Source organism: Diabrotica virgifera, chromosome 4 (genome assembly GCF_917563875.1).
Source record: "Diabrotica virgifera virgifera chromosome 4, PGI_DIABVI_V3a".
Classification (NCBI taxonomy): domain Eukaryota; kingdom Metazoa; phylum Arthropoda; class Insecta; order Coleoptera; family Chrysomelidae; genus Diabrotica; species Diabrotica virgifera.
This window is the reverse complement of record NC_065446.1, coordinates 226,437,389-226,455,914: the sequence shown is the minus strand read 5'-3', so window position 1 is coordinate 226,455,914 and position 18,526 is coordinate 226,437,389. Positions and strand designations below refer to the sequence as shown.

Genomic DNA, 18,526 nt, shown 5'->3' with positions numbered 1-18,526 from the left:
CATCTCTACATACATTTTCTAAAAATAAATTTTCACAAATTTCATCTTCTGATGAACTATTAGTAACAGTGAGCAAATCCTCTAATTCATACATTCTTTCGACCAAGGAATCTAAATTCAACAAAGGGTTACAGACGAAAGACAAATATGTGTGGATTTTTTCAAAATTTGGTGCAGCTGAGCCCATGACTACATAACCTAAACTAGTCTCAATAGCTGATAGAGAATCTTCGCATGACACTCTATTACAACCAATGATATTTGAAAAGACAGATAAGCCTAAAATACCATCTATCTTGCCAGGAAAAAAGAAATTCGGGTCAGCTAATTTCAAGTGTTCTATACTGTTAATACAGTCTTTGTCAACTGGTTGATCTGGCAACTTATTAGAGATTGTGTCTATAAGCAACACTTCTATAGGATTTTGTATTTTTTTATCAAAATGGGAAAAGATAACAATGTTGGTTTTACCTACTATCGGGTGGTTGATCCTCCTATACCAGAAACTGTCAAATTTAATTTCGAATAACTTAGGCCTAATTTTCGGGAACAATCAAAAGTAAGAAAATTAGCAGAAGAACCACTATCTAACAAAAATCTAACCTTGTGAGCACTACCCCATTTATCAACAACTTTAACCATTATTGTCCCAAACAGACTAACAGAACTCGATTCTGATTCATTTGGGATATTTTTAGAATGGCGGACATGTAAACTAGAAGGATTATCAGAAGAACCAGAGGTAGGCTCAGTACTAGTGGAGGGAAATGGAACATTCTCATTAGGCCGAGTAGTATTTGGCTTATGCAACTTGGAATGGTGCCTAGCTTTGCACACAACACAAGAAAATTTTGACGGACAATTGGATACTCGATGCTCTGAAGAAAAACAATTTAAACATAAATTATTTTCCTTCACTAATTTAAATCTGGATTCAAATGGTAGCCCTAAAAAGTGCTTACAGTCTTTAATTAAATGTGGGCCTTTTTTACAAACAACACAATCTATGGAGGAATACGTATTCTGTTCTTGCAAATGAAACGATTTGTTCGGTTTTTGAAACGAAAAATTATTTTTGGAATTCCTTGATCTATCATTTTTAATAAGAGATTTACTACGTTGGCGTAAAAATTTCAATAAATCATCATAAGCGGGTAAATCATTATTATTTCTTATTAAACCAAATGAATCTATGGTATCTTGTGGTAATTTTAACATAGCTAAATAAGTTAAAATATGATCATCTAAATTATCGAGATTTAATCGTTTTAGTGCAGAAACATTAGTATCAAACTTTTCCAAAAATATTTCCAAATATGATGGATTATTAGATTGCAAACCGCGAAAATTAACAATTCGATCCATATAGAGATTAAACAAATATTTTTTATCATTATATCTTTCAACAAGCATATTCCAAATAATGTCATAATTATTAGGAATGGGTTCTATTGAGCTACAGCTTTTCAAGGCTTTCCCGGAAATACAACTCAACAAATACTGTAGCTTATCGGACTTGGGATATTCTATTTTGTTATGAACAAATTGTTTGAAATTTTCATAGAAAACAGGCCACAGAGATATATCTTCACCATCAAACTTAACTAATTCAAATTTGGGCATTTTAATAGTAGAATTATTAGTACTATTGGGATTATTACTCAAAACAGCAGGTTTATTTATTAATAATGAAGCTAAATATTCAATATTGGAGTAGAGATCATAAAATGCATCTAAATGCGTATGGTATGCAACGCCAGCATCTGGCTCCATCTCTTGTTTTAATATAACGATATCTTGAACAATTTCCTCATATTCTGATAGAGTTTTTCCGAAAGTACTATATCTAACTGCAAAGTTACGCATTTTTGAGGCATTTTCTGGATCTTTTTCTAAGGCCGACCCGGCATCGTAACATAATTGAGCCCTACGAAAGATAGTTTCACGTTTAGAGCATAATCGCTCCAATTTTAGTTCGTTTTGACTTTTAGGCATGTTTAATAATAAATATTGAAATTCTTTCAAAAAATTATCAATGATGAAGAAATAAAATGGAACAAAACCCAAAATATGTCAAGAATAGTAGTTAGGTGTATATATTTTTTCAACAATTACTAAAATTTTATTAAACTAAATCCAAACAAATTATTTTTAGGTTTGCAAAATATCCAAATCAAATATATTTACTTAATCAAAATCGATTTCACTAAGCGATGGGTTCAGAAGCAAAAACACGAATTCAATGTTCCAACTATAGTCGACCGAAGAACAAGGTTTTTCGATACACGACAAAAAAAGGGTACACTACGATTTAATTAGATTTTAACACGACAAATATACTATACCGATTACAATTATAATTTTAAATAAATTTATCCAATGCGAAAAATACGATAGATCAGATCTTGAACCGGCAAAGCAACAACGAAATTGATTCAAGACGATCCGGCTAGAAGGCCAAACTTATGGGGTGGCGATTGGGCTATGCTGGTCTATTACGCAATCGAATTTAAAGCGGACTGTATGGAAATAATAACAAAAAAATTCTTACCTTATTTTAACTGGTAGGTCGAGAAGTCTTCAGTTATTAGTAAGGTGAAGGAAGGAGGGAGAAAGGGTTAATTTATTTTTTACTATAACTGAAACCGGCGTTTTTTGGCGACACTTGATAACTACAGGAAACGACTTAACAATTCAATTTGTTCTTACTTACTGACAACCACGACTAGTTAGTACTAACGAAAGGTAATTAAAGAGAAAACAAAAAATTTAGTACAATATCTGGGCAAGAAAATAGGCCAGGTACTTCGAATGAAATAAATTTAATGAGGCCAAAACAAAGCTTAAAATAGGACAAAACCTCGCAATTTTTACAGAATGGATCGATTTGTTTGAAAATTTGAGAATAAGTAGTGGATAGTCCAAAGATCAAAATCTATAAGATGCCGAAAGGCGTTTTTATCATGGGGGTGGTTGCCACCCCATGTCGATGGTGGAGATTTTTTATTATATTTTGACCGCAAAAGTTGGTAAAAACGTTCATTCTAAGCAAAGAACGTTCTATACATTTTTTTGATAAATTTAACATTTTTCGATTTATTCGCTATGGAAAGTGTTAGTTTTATACCGAAAAATCAATGTTTTTAATCAGTTTTCTGCAAATAACTCAAAAAGTTTCCGTTTTATCAAAACAACTTTTCTTAACAAAAATGTACCTTGTAAAAAAATCAACAAAACTCTTTTTTTAAATTTTCTTTTAGACGAATAGTAATCGAGCTATACTTTATTATATGTTAGCTCTTCTTCATCAAATGCTAAATATTGTAGTATCAAAGTCAAAAGACGGGAAAACTATGCATTTTTCGAGGATAAAATGTTTAAACTAATTTGAAGTACTTAAAAATATCTATCTCCAGAAATAAAAAACAAGTCTTTAGCTCAAAAATTAAGTGGCTTATAATGAAAAGAATGTCAGTCCCTATTTTTTTCAGTGAAAAAGTGATCGAAAGCAAACCCCTTATCACCACCCTAATGAAAATTAGTCATTGACCTTATTTGGTCTTCTTAATTTATGTATCGTTAATAGGTTCTAGAAGTTTAACCGGCTTAGAATAATTAGTTTAAAAAAAAATGAAGTCAAAATCGAATAACGAATTTTTGGAGTTTGGTAAAAAATTCATTTTTCTTCAGAATAGAAAGATTAGCATCAGAGATACGAAAAAATGTTTAAATATGAAATTATAACTTAATTAATTCTTAAGAAATTTTTCCAAAAAATTTTATCTACGGTAAAAATTGAGTGAGCTATTGACAATTAAATCTGGTAATAACATGCAAAAACCACCTTTACCAACCCTTTCAAAGTCACCACCTTTTACGACTAAGGATTTTAAAAGGATTTAATACTAATAGCCTTATAAACCTTATAAAAACCTACAAAATTCTTTTTCACCAAACTTTCTCAGATTAAAACTAAAAAGTTAAGGTTAAAAAATCCATATATTTTTTTGAAAAAAAAAAAGGAGAAATCCAATTGGAAGCATAATAATGTAAGTTAGAGGTGTTTTTAGTCATTGGCCTTATTCATTCTTCTTTACTTGTGCATTTTTAATATATTCTAGAAGTTTGACTGGCTTAGAATGATTAGTTTTTAAAAAAACTTTAGTTAAAAGCGAATAACGACTTTTTGTAGTTTGGTAAAAAAATGCCATTTTCTTGAGAATAGAAAGAGTAGCATCAGCTATACGAAAAATGTTTTAATATGAAACTGTAGGTTATTTATCTCCCAAGAACTTGGTTTCAAAAAATTTTTTGAATTGAGTGAATGGTAAATGAGTATATATCGGAAAACATTAATTTCTTCGATATAAAACTAACACTTTCGATAGGGAATAAATCGAAAACTATTAATTTTATCAAAAAATTGTATAGAACGTTTTTTGATTAGAATGAATGTTTTTACCAACTTTTGCGCTCAAAATATAATAAAAAATGTCCACCCACGAGATGGGGTGGCAACCACCCCCATGGTAAAAGCGCCTTTCGGCATCAAATAGATTTTGATGCTTGGACTATCCACTACGTATTCTCAAATTTTCAAAAAAATCGATCCATTCTGTAAAAATTACTAGGTGAAAAGCTTCGGTTCCTGGACTGTATTTCTACATATCCATATCTAAAATTAAACTAAATGAGACTGTGCCGAAGTGACAGAATTGTGTTTAAATCACAACCATGATAAAATACCTGAAGATGTTCTTAACAGACAAACTTTAAGTAATTTAATAAAAATTAAAGCAGTTGAAAATATCTCGGCAAAACCAAGTTTTTTAATCAGAAAGGAGGTGAGAGAATCCTAATGTGACACTATTACTACTTTAGACATTCACAAAATTAGGCATAACGTGTATATTGCTAGGTCTCAAACTGAACCTAAACTTTCTAAAAACATTAGTGAATTCCATAAATTATTAAATTCTGAAGAAATAAAAACTAATAGGGAGGACGTTTTCTTCTATAAAATGTCAATAAGTATCAATAAATATAATCATGTTGTCGTGTGGAAGCAATTTTTTGGATTTATGACAAATACCGACATTTTATATTTTTTTGGCACTTTTGAATAGGTATTGTCTAAGATTTTTTTAAAACTATTTACTGTTCACGGTTTCAAAAACGAGCATTGTATTCCTCTCGTTTTCTTTCTTCAAAAATATGAAAATGCAACTTCATTATGTTATAAAGTTATAGCAATTTCATCTTTACTCTAATGTATGTACCTATTCAATGAAACTTAGTGAACAAATATTAACAAAGACATAACAATTGAACTTTGTTTTCTTGAATTAGCACAAAGTTGAATTTTTAAAAATCATCCCAATTAGATGTAGATCTGCAAGAACGTCCAATACGAAATATACTTTTAAACGAATGATTGTCAACAGTGTCCAGATTTTAAGGTATAATAATTACTTATACTAATGACGGCTTAAAATCGCCTGGGAGTGAATTCGAACATTACCTTTTACGGAGTCAGGTAATATTCATATTTTGGGAGTGAACTCAACTCGTCCCACAGTAGTTACGCTCTACCTTTATTCCCTTCCCGACTCATTAGTCTGATGAGTCACACTTTAAAGATATTAAAAATACTACATGAAATATTATACAAAAAATGCGAATGGGATATCAATATCAGTGATTCTCAGTTCGGGTTTAGGCAAGGTTGTGGTTAAACAATAGTTACGATCAGTGGAAGGGCGTGTTGTTAAATTACGAAAAAGTAACACCACAAGTTAGTACAGACTCTTAAGAAACTCCATATAGACAAAAAAGACATAAGTTGCATTGAAAACTTATACTGGTATTAAACGGCACAATTAAAAATATAAAATTCTATATCCAAACTCATACATATAAAGGTAGGATTCCGATACCGACTGCAGACGGCAGACGGCAACTGCAACTACAGGCGGCAGTTACAGTTGTGACCATGATAAGCTTATTTACTTTGCACTATTAATTTGTATAATTATTAGCAACTGACGTTCTACTGGACAGCAATTGCAGTTAAATGTCGGAATCAGTCTTACGCAAATTAATAGTGCAAAGTAGTGACGTCTGTCACGGCGACAACTGCAACTGCCATCTGCAGTTGCCGTCTACCACCTGCAGTCGATGTCGGAATCGTATATCGGGATGTTCGACAGGGATATATGCTTTCCCTTCTTTTATTTAAGATTTATTTTGAAGCCATATTTCAAGAGTCTTTGGAAAATGCAGAGATGGGAACCAAAGTGAATGGAGTATTGATCAGCAACATACGATATGCTAAATATGGTGTCTTAATGACAGCAACCACCAGCACCTGAAGTTACGAAAAACGAAGAAGTAAACATCAAGGAGAAGTGCTAAAGGAAGCATTAAGAAAATTAAAAAATATAAAATCTCCAGGAGAAAGCAGAATATCGAACGAACTCCTAAGTATATATGTATAAAGGAGGACAAGATCTGACCAAACAACTATTAAAACTAATACAAAAAATAATAAAACCAAAGAGAATACCACAAAAATGGAGATCAAGCATCCTAATACAACTCTTCAAAAAAGGAGACAAATCCGACCCGGAGAATTACAGAGGAATTAACGTATTAAACGCTGCATTAAAATTAACAACCAATGTGATAACAAACAAACAATGAAATTATAACATTAATTACATAAAAATTATAAGATAAATCATAAGTTCAAGAGAAATCGTTAGAATACAACAAACCAGCATATTTATGTTTCGTAGACCTTAAGAGAGCATTAAACAGGGTCAAATTAACGGACGTTATTAATTTGTTATACTCAAGAGGTGTACCTCTAGGAATAATTATTAAAGCAATCGAAAACATCTGCCAGAACAACACAATAAAACTATAAGTAGAAGATGAACTAAATGACCCAATTAAAGCTGGCAATAGGACAAGACAGGGGGATTCATTAAGTACTTTATTTTTCAACCAGATCATGGATGAATTAATAAAAAAAGGAAGAACTAAATAAGGACACCAAATGGAAGAAAAACAACTCAAAACAATTTTCTATGCAGACTATGCAATACTAATCTCTTAAAGTGAAGATGATTTACAACGTATGCTGCACCAATTTAATAAAACCGCCAGAAAATTGAACATGTTAATTTTCCCAAAAAAGCAAAACTGCATGGTTATAACAGTAAATCGAATACGACATAAATTGGAGCTGGATGGTCAGATAATAGAGCAAGTAATGGAGTTTAAATATCTAGGTATCACACTATCCAGCTTCGGTAAGATCGACACAGAAGTGGAAGATCAAGTAAATAGAGCAAACAGATCCGCAGTTTGGCTGAATGACACAATATGAAGCAATATAAGCAAACGACAACAAATAATAGGTAGGACAGAGGGAGACGGTTCCCCAATAGGAGGACGATCGGTCGAAAGACCACGAAAACAATAGGACAACTTACTGGAGGCACATTGAAAAAACAGACGGTCATGTATAGTCTAGGCGCCAAATAGAGGTCACCGTGTCCTTTTCAATTCTGACGAAGACGAACAAACTCAACGGTTTCTTATGGATTTTTGGCTGCTAATTACGAATTTCGAGGGTGGATTTCGATCCGAGTGGTCAAAAAATTGTTATAAACAAATTAATTGTTTATAAATTGTTTATAAGGCTCTGGCTCATAGACTAAAAGAGATAAAAAAAATGTTTCCAATAAAATGTGTTCCTTAATAAAAAACGAAGAAAAAATCGTTTATTAAACTTAAATCCAACAATTAGAACTCAAGATATTGTAAAATTAGTGCACAATGCAAATTGCAAAATAAGTATTTTTCGAAGCTTTATCGATCGTAACTCGACATGAAAATGAGTCTCGTTTTAAAGCTTAATTAATAGGCTTCGAAACAAAGTTTGTTAAATTACTTTATCTTCATTTGTTTTAAAGTTATAACCGTTTCAACTTATAATTTTCTTAAAAAAATTGTACATTAATTTGTTTATAAGGGTTTCAAACAAATTTGAGCTAGAAACATTTATACCTTAATTAACAATAATGATAGAAAAACTCAAAAGGAACAATTTGAGCTTAAGAAAATGTTCGTAAGTTTATTTTTGGCCAAGATATCGATATTTAAAAGGCGCCCTATGAGGCGCAAGATGGGCTCACCGCGTAAAGGTTCACGCGCTAACTTCTCGATGCAAATTATAATTTCTATGTATACATACGTTATCTTCATTTTTTATTTTTGGAGATCCTAATAAAATTTTATCATATAACTTTTATAATTAAATCATCATACTGTACCTCGTATCACCTTTCATTCTATTTACCTTGTTTTCTCTTTTTTGTACTAAATGAGAAAAAAACATTAAAAACTAATATTTCAGAAGTATAACTAAAAAGTAAGTTGATATTATTTATTAATGCTATTTTTACAAACATTTTTTTCATGCATCTGCCTAGAGATATACAGGGAATATCAGCTTTTCTACATCTACATAAGGTCTTAGAGAAATTTTAACAGTTACATGGTGGTACTAAGTCTGTTCTTGCAGGCAGTAAAACTAAAACTTTTTGGGCCTTCAGAGTCTAATTATCTATATGATATCCATATAAAGTGGATCTAGTTCTTTTGCAGCATCATCAAGGCCCGTCAATTGTGTGTATGCCGACACATCATAAATGCTCGTTTTATATGCAATGATGATGCTGTAAAAGAACTCGATCCATTTTAATATGGATATCACATATTGGCTCATTTGTATGCGTAGAAGCCGAGTTACAGTCAATAAAGCGTCGAAGAATACATACTTACTTGACTGTGAGCCGATCTTGAGCCTCATAGCGCGCCATTAAAATATCGATATCTTGGCCAAAAATACACTTACGAACATTTTCGTAAGCTCAAATTATTCCTTTTGAGTTTTTCTATCATTATTGTTAATTAAAGTATAATTGTTTATAGCTCAAATTTGCTTGAAACCCTTATAAACAAATTAATGTTCAATTTTTTTAAGAAAACTATAAATTCAAACGGGTATAACTTTAAAAAAAAATGAAGATAAATAATTTAACAAACTTTGTTTGGAAGCCTATTAATTAAGCTTTAAAACGAGACCTTCTAAGGCTCATTTGCATGCGTAGAAGTCGAGTTACGATCGATAAATCTTCGAAAAATACTTATTTTGCAATTTGCAATTTGCATTGTGCACTTATTTTACAATATCTTAAGTTCTAATTATGGGATTTAAGTTTAGTAAACGTTTTTTCTTTGTTTTTTTATTAACTAACAAATTTTGTTTGAAACATTTTTTTATCTCTTTTAGTTTATGAGCCAGAGCCTTATAAACAATTAAATTGTTTATAACAATTTTTTGACCACTCGGATCGAAATCCACCCTCGAAATTCGTAATCAGCAGCCAAAAATCCATATGAAACCGTTGAATTTATCCATCAGAATTGAAAAGGACACGGTGACCCCTCTGGCGCCTAGACTAGTATATTCAAAAAAGATTTTTTTTTATGTAATTATGTTTATTTACAATCTACATCATCAAAAGAGTATTAAGTAAAGGACATCGCACACATCTTATGGAAAATATAATGTCACTCAAATTCAATAAAATTTATACGAATAGATGCGTTTTAAATTAACGGTAAAATCTTATCATTGCGCCCACTCTATATTTTCAATAATAAGAGCAGAAATTGATATAAATAAATCTGAAATCAAATGGGTACGTACATAAGTTAGAGAGAGAAAAAATATTTTAAAATACCCAAATTGTCGGTACTCCATAAATCAGCGGATTAGTTTCACTAATCCGCTTAGACCCAGCGGGGTTTAAGCTCTTGTGAATAGCACCCAGAGCAATAGTAATTGTAACTGACACTTTTACTGACTCAAAAAATGCGATTTCGATAAACTTTAATTGCAATTTGCGCCGTAATTAATCATAATTAAGAGTTGGCGCAATGATAAGATTTGACCGTTAATTTAAAACGAATCTATTCGTATAAATTTTATTGAATTTGAGTGACATTATATTTTCCATAAGATGTGTGCGATGTCCTTTGTTCCATGTTTTTGGGCATGAAGAAGAGACTTCCAATGATGTCTCATCTTATTCTATTTATGTTAAAGTTTTAAAATAGGTCCTGAGGCCAGGGTCTATCTAGTCTCCTTGTGACAGGACCATTATGGAATAATTCCCTTACTAACTCATTGTCATGGTGAATGGTACGCTCGCTTTGTGATTCCGAGGCTCGATGGATTTCTTCTCTGATGAAAGGTATATTTAAGTCTTCGTGAATTGTTTGATTAGTTACATACCATGGTGCATCCACTATTGATCTTAGAACCTTAGACTGAAATCTTTGGATGATATTCAGTGATGTTGACTTTGCACAGCCTCAGAGGTGTAGTCCGTAGTACCAAATAGGTTTGAGTATTGCTTTGTATTGCAAAAATTATTGATCTAGAAGTTAATGAAAAAAAAATATTAGCTTAATTCCTGATAAAATTATTAATTGGGACGTTTTTCTATTTCCCAAAAAAAGTTGATTTGTGGGTTACAAACTTTTATCTTTCAAGCTTCGGTATCATGAATATAATTTCAGATAAAAGTATTGTGTGTGTTTTCTTAGTTTTCGAATATTTCTATAGTATTATCCTCTACTGCCTCCTTCAATCGTGCTTTTCCCAAAAGAAGTTTAACTCGGACTTCGGACAATTATTTGTGTCTTATTATATTCGGCAAAGTTTGATAAAAGATAATTTTGAACTTGACTTTTAGCTCTTGGAAATCATGTTTCTAACGCAAAAGTTACTTCCATTTAATGTTAAACCATTATGATAAATGTTTTAAATAATGTTAAGGAAGCGGTATTTTAGAAATATCAAGTTAAGTAAACTCAAACAAATTTTGTTTTAACTCTTTGCTTTTACCTTATTTAATTTGAGGAATTCATTTTATGAAATAATTAAAACAGCTTAGATATCCGATTATATTACGAAAAATAATGTACCTCTGTAAAATATCAAATGAAAAGCTTTTAAATTCTAAAATAAATGGAAAATTGCCCACAATATACAAAAAATTAATTTAAACGATGCTGTTTGGCAACTCAGCCATTTCGCAAATCATAAATTTCAAAGTTATATAAATATATGTATAGGTTGCAGATTTTAGACGACAATTTTTAAACTTATTTTTATTTTTCTGATGAGAGACTAATAAGTTTCGAAACCGGTAGAGGTGCTTGCTGCACTCTCTGATTGAACTAGAATATGGTTCGGCTGTATTTTCGTTTTGCAACGAAATTGAAAATGGTTATTCATTTTTGATTTACATTTACTCTGATTGGAGTACGAAGGGAACTATTCTCGTTGGAACTTTACCGCGCTGAGCAGATGGGACGTGAATTGCAAATTGTAGAATTCCCTCATCTTCCTTAGTCTCAGCATCCGTATGGCTTGCAAATTGTAGAAGCCTCGGAGGTGTAACCAGAGAAGGTTCCCATTATTTTCATTCTGGTGGGATGTAGAATAGCATAATGTTTTATATGCCATTAGAGTGAAAACTTAGTCTTTTTGCTAGCAGTTGCCGCTAGGGCATCTATGCCATTTCGTTCGTTGCAATCCGGGACTGCATGCCGGGGTTTTGTTTTGGTTGGATCAGGGAGAGCAGCATATGTGCCTCCTGATGAGAGACCAATAAGTTTCGAAACCGGTAGAGGTTCTTGCTGCACTCTCTGATTGAACTAGAATATGGTTCGGCTGTATTTTCGTTTTGCAACGAAATTGAAAATGGTTATTCATTTTTGATTTACATTTACTCTGATTGGAGTACGAAGGGAACTATTCTCGTTGGAACTTTACCGCGCTGAGCAGATGGGACGTGAATTGCAAATTGTAGAATTCCCTCATCTTTCTTAGTCTCAGCATCCGTATGGCTTGCAAATTGTAGAAGCCTCGGAGGTGTAACCAGAGAAGGTTCCCATTGTTTTCATTCTGGTGGGATGTAGAATAGCATTATGTTGTTTTATATGCCATTAGAGTGGAAACTTAGTCTTTTTATTTTTCTGTTCACGTGACCAATAACGAGCTAGAGTCTCTATTCGGAAAAGAAAATCTAGTTAGATTTGTAAAGGACAATAGACTCAGATGGACAGGGCATGTGATACGCAGTAACAACAATGGACTTATAAACAATGTGTTCTGGGAAAGGCCAGATGGAATAAGGTCTGTAGGGCGGCCTAGAAAAAGGTGGAAAGATGCAGTCAAAGAAGATCTAAAGAAAATAGTAGTGCGACAATGGGAGTTAGTGGCACAGGACCGAAAAACATGGAAGGCAATAGTAAACGCGGCAAATACTCACGAAGAGTTGTAGCGCCATTGATGATGATGACGAATCCAGGGTTTGAACGCATTACCACCAGATCAATTTCAGTATCGAAGTGAAGTGAGGTCGACCTTCTGTCCCACTTGGCTGAAAATATTTAAACACAAAATATTATCATTAATGGGCAGATGGAGCTCTAGAGTCGTAGAGAAGACAATCCATCTAGGAGAAAGCAAACTTCAAAATTAAACTCTGGCCCTCCATGTTGGGGGTTGGATCGTAGGGCTAGCGACTCTACATTCGTAAAAAAGGAACTGCTAAAAATCCGAAAACCCAGCCTCGGAATCCGGACCTGAAAAAACCACGACGACATCCGCAACGAAAATAGACAATGAATTATGGTACATGGAACGTCCAAGACTTAAAAGGAAAAATTGAAGACGTAATCAAAGGAATGAGACAACACAAGATATTAGTATCCGTTCTTACCGAAACAAAAAGAAAAGGTAAAGGTATAGAAGAAATTGATAATTTTATCCACATCTTCAGTGGCGTACAAAAACATCAAAGAGCTGGCAAAGGAGTATCAATCCTTATCGATAAGAGATATAAAAATAAAATAACAAATTGGGAAGCAATAAATGAGAGAATTCTGACTGTCAACTTAAACATCCATGGACACAGAACCACAGTAATAGGAGGTATATGCCCCTACCGAAGATACATTAATAAACGAAAAAGACGCATTCCAACAAGAGCTTGAACACACGATTTCTAAAATCGGAGATCAACGGGAGATATTAATGATGGGCGACCTGAATGCAAGAACAGGAAGACAGAAGGACCACCTAATTGTAGGAAACTACGGCGAAGAAGTATCCAATGATAATGGAGAAAGGCTCATTAGTCTATGTTAACAATTTAACCTAAAAATTTTAAACGGCTTCTATACCCACAAGGACATACATAATTTCACTTGCCATCAAGAGACAAGACAACTACGATCGATTATAGACTATATTATAATACAACAAAAATCAGAATGGAAAATCCAAGACACAAGGTTATATAGAGGTATAGAATGCGGATCTGACCATTACCTACTAATATCTCGAATTCAAATCCTCTTCAAATATGCAATAAATGAAACATCGAAAGAGAAAAGAAAAGAAATAATCAAAGAACCCAAACACAAACTAACTGGGCTATATGACGACAGCACCAGGTTCCTATACCAGAACAGACTGGATCAAAAACTTGATCAAATTGACCTGACATACCAGAAAATTGGAAAACAGGATGGATAACCCCAATACACAAAAAGTGTAACAAGGAAGACTGCAAGAACTATCGCTGTATTACTGTAACCAGCACATTTAGCAGATTATATGGGAAAACTCTAAAAACTCTAACAGAAAATGAATATGCACCTTTAGAGATCGAACAACAAGCAGGATTCCGAGCAGGAAGATCCTGTATCGGCCACATCTTCACGATCAACCAACTCAACGAAAAAAAAAGTATATATCATTAAACCAATTTTTGACGGTCACTATCGAAGAGGAACAGTCACCATACACAGCATCCAAGCGCCCTTTGATTTCGCTGCGGAATTTTCCGTCCAAAAACAAGAGCAGGCGCGGATCCAAGGGGGGGTCAATGGAGTCAATTGTCTCCTCCTTGAGACCTCGCCTGGTGTCTACTGATACTTTTTTTAAGAAAGAGATAATTATGATTGAAAATTATTAGTGAGTTTTATGTCCTATTAATAACAGAATAACTGAAACATAAAACAGAATTCCTTAGAATAGAAAATTATTAAAAGTTTTTGGAACCTAATGAATGAAAAATTCCCACACCATCTGTTTATTACCATCTAATGCCAGAGACCAGATGTGGCAAATTAATGAGTCAGTTTCGTCTCAAAAAAAATTATTCTCATCTGAAGCTATTTTACGATCTGAAGTAAAAACAGTAAAAATTCAGTAATGCAAAGCTTTAAATTTTGCGATGAAGACGTGTTTCCACATTGTAAAAACTATTACAAATATTGCTTACTTTGCCTTTTAGTACATCACCTGCAGAACGATCGTTTTCTGCTTTCAAACGCCTTAAAACTTGGCTTAGAAACAAAATGAGTCAGTATCGATTGTTCGGTCTAGCTTTACTCAATGTTCATTTTGATTTAGAAATTAATATAGAATATATTATTACTAATAGACTTGCCAAAAAGTCATAGACTTGAATTTGTTATATAGTTAATGAATGATAAAATAAATGAAATTAATTTCACTTATATTGCCACAATTTATTTAATTTATTTATGCGATATGTTTCGAGCGACACTGCGTCTTCGTCTATGATTAAATAACAAATATAGTTGGTTTTTATGGTACGACTGATAAACTTTACCAAAATACAAGTTTTACTATCTTTCAGAAAATTATTATTAAATGTTATTAACCTTCGGAATATGAAGACTGGGTCAAGCGTGACCCGAAATTCACTTATTCCTTAATATTTTATAAAATATTTTTTTTACAAATCCGATTGATCGTAAGTTCTCCTTATTTGTTTCAATCTATTTTTTCGTATATAATTCGTGAACATGCAAATTACAGTTTTTCCTCTACGTAACACCTATGATGCCGGGTCAGTCCTGACCCGGTCTTCGGATTTCGAAGAATATTTTCAATATGTTTGTAGGTACACGTAAATCGCAGCCGTCTCTGTTTACGGGTATACGTATTCAAATATATGGCCGGAGCGAATTTACCTATGCCCGTTTTCTGTAAGGTATTAAAATCTGGCCGCCGGAGCGAACTAGTATATGCCCATGGGAAACCATCTTAAAAAATTTAAATACAATAATTTAGGATTATAATTGTTATGTTTGTTTTTTTTTTGTTGAATTAAAGATACTGTTTATTAATACTGACTATTTAAAACATCCTTATAAATAAAATGAGAATGGGTCAAGGTTGACCCATCATCTAAGTAAGTCAAATAATCTCCGTACTCCGAAGGTTAAGGTAACTTCCATAAATTAACAAACATGGGATGTACAATGTCCATTTTAATTAAGTATTTTTAACAAATCAGAGTTATTTAAACCTATTTGATCATTTAATAAAAACCCTCCGAATAAAAGCCGCTTTTAGAATGATGTCTAAATTATTTTGTGACAGAGACCTAAAATTGGCATTATGGATCCGCCTACTTCGCTGTTAAAACCGAAGTACGTGTTCTCGGTCTTATATATATATATAGTGGCTAAACACCCCTTTAGGGGTTACGCCGCTTACGCTCTCTAGATCTATGTTTTGAGGTAGATCAGTCCTCATGTTCGTTATTTAATTTTCTCTGTTATTTTTCTCCACTCTTTCCTGTCTCTGGTTTTCCCTTTCCAATGTCGTATGCCCGCATTGTTGAGATCACTTACTACTTCTTGTAACCATGTAGATCTTGGTCTTCCACGTCTTCTTTTGCCAGCTGGTGTCCATTCCAATATTGAGTATATCGTCGTAGTTGATCCGGATCTCCATATGTGTCCTAGCCATTTTGCTCTTTGCTGTTTTATTTTACATACTATATCCTCCTCAATTTCTTCCAGTAACTCAAGGTTCGTTCTTTGTCTAAATTCATTGTCATTTATTTTTATTGGTCCTAATATTGCTCTTAGTATTTTTCTTTCTTGTATTCTAAGGTTTTCCTCTTGTTTTTTTGTCATGCTAAGAGTTTCGGCTGCATACATCATCGTCGGTCGAATTATTGTTTTGTATACTTTCATTTTTGATTTCTTACTCAATAACTTATTTTTAAGTAATTTTTTATTTGCATGGAAGCTCTTATTTGCTGTAATAATCCTTTCTTTGATTTCGGTTTCTCTTTCTCCATTGTTTGTTATTAATATTCCTAAATATTTAAATTTTTCGACTTCTTCATCTCGGTCTTATACTCCAGGGAAATAAGGCAAAAATATACCATGTTCGGGACACTTGAGCAGCCAGGTTGCAAATGGGTTTTTTGGGTACTATATACCTAATACATTATACATACAAAAATGCCCGTCACAGTTCGGACGAGAAATTTAATTATTACCAAATAAGTGTAATTAAATATCTTATTTATACTGTTATTCTCGTAGTAGCTGAGCCAAGGTTTAAAATGGAAGTTTTTGAATTTCATTTCGATCATTTGTTGCTTCAGAAATTGCAAAATAAAACTAAAATTTCGAAAATAAAAAAATTGCTATATATATATATATATATATATATATATATATATATATATATATATATATATATATACACCGTTCTTAGGCGTCAACGCCCTTCGGTAGGGATCTATGGGGGAGTATCACCGAGCCGCAAGCCCTTATCCCTTGCCGTACTGCTCCCTCATAGGTCGATCAGATGCCCGCATATTCCAGTCTAAGCGCCAGATTCATATTTAGAATTTTATACTGACGCGTTAGCCTTTTTGTTTTTCCGATGGCCTGGCTTGGGCTTGAACTCTCGTACCTCACGGCGAAGTGAAGTGCGGGTCAGCCGCTAGTCGCACTGAGCTATCCGATCGACATAATTTGCTATAATTTAATTAATATTAATTAATATTTGCATAATTGCTATAACTTTTGTGAAAATGACCTTAAGAGGAAACAGTAGCGATCAACAGGTAGCGAAAACGCGTTCCAAGATTGCGGCTGTAATTTTGAATATTTTTTCGAGATATTTGGCACACGTATTCGTAATATAATAAAGAATGGCGGTACAGAGCCCAATTTGAAAAATATATTAATTTGTGGAAAATACTCTGTAATTAAATACAATATTAAAAAAACGAGCCTGTACCGACATTAAGAAGAACAAAAAAATACACTTTCTTCAAATAAACTTGTTTATCCGATGCCTAGATTTTGTGTCATTTTGGAACTACTAAAATTTTTTATTTCATTAGTAGTTCCAAAATGACACAAAACCTAGGCATCGGATAAAAAAGTTTATTTGAAGAAAGTGTATTTTTTTGTTCTTCTTAATGGCGGTGCAGGCTCGTTTTTTTAATATTGTATTTAATTACAGAGTAATTTCCGCATACTAATATATTTTTCAAATTGGGCTCTGTACCGCCATTCTTTATTATATTACGAATACGTGTGCCAAATATCTCGAAAAAATATTCAAAATTACAGCCGCAATCTTGGAACGCGTTTTGGCTACCTGTTGATCGCTACTGTATCACCTTAAGACTTTCATATTGCACGAAAAGTTGAGACAAACAGTTCATATAATGCACAAAAAAATTTAAGACGATTCGTCAATTAGTTTAAATTTTATTCAATTTGTTTATCCCAATGAGCTTTTTTTTCGCAATATTATTGTTCAGAAAATAGTAATGTAATAGCAACTCTGTGAAAACTACATGAAAGAAGAAAAGTCGTTATTTCAAAGTATTTAAAAAAAAATCATTAAAAATTCATTTTTATCATTCCGAAAACATTTTACTAAACTAGGGTCATTTTTAGTTCATAAACAATTTGAATAACTTTGCTAATATTGACTGTAGATTAAAACTACTTTGGGATTTGAAAATCTGGTATTTTTATACGAATTTTTAAAAAAAAACTTTTTGCCTAGGTTAATTACAGTCAAAGTTAGCCACTTTTTTTATTTAATTGACAGCTACTTTGTTTATAACAATTAAGCAACCCAACTAGCGCCATTTCGAAGTTGAGGGTATATAATTTTTGTGTAAAAGTTTGAGTAAACTGTAAACTTCAACAGAGTTGTTAATAAAGCTTTAAAAATAACGTTCTAACGAAATCGATTTGTGGTCGGTGGAAATGAATTATTAAAATCCGTGCACTCAAAAAATGAAACTGATTCTTCAAAAATATGCTGCGATTAATATCTCCAGAGCTTGTTGATGGATTTTGATCATAATTTTTTTAAATTGTATGTACTCGTAGTCTTGTAGAGTACGTTATATACGTAAATCCCCACCTAACATTTCAAAATGTTAGGGGAGTTCCCCTTATCAGTCAGGGATATGAAAAATAGAATAAAACCGATTCTAAGATCTACCGAATATACGTATATAATTTCATAAAAATCGGTCAAGCGGTCTCGGAGGAGTATGACAAC

At 32.7% G+C, this 18,526-nt stretch overlaps 1 protein-coding gene across 2 annotated transcripts in view; it reads right to left on the bottom strand.

The window, feature by feature from the left end:
* Positions 1-18,526, bottom strand: part of LOC114334365 (Bardet-Biedl syndrome 4 protein) — a 369,578-nt gene that overhangs the window by 48,834 nt on the left and 302,218 nt on the right. The window contains exon 10 of one of the 2 annotated variants that reach the window (XM_050649882.1): positions 10,135-10,517. The exons of the other annotated variant lie outside the window; for it this stretch is intronic. Coding sequence (XP_050505839.1) covers positions 10,428-10,517 — 90 coding nt within the window. The 3' untranslated portion in view covers positions 10,135-10,427. Of the gene's footprint in view, positions 1-10,134; positions 10,518-18,526 lie in introns of those variants that run through there. 2 annotated transcript variants of the gene reach the window in all.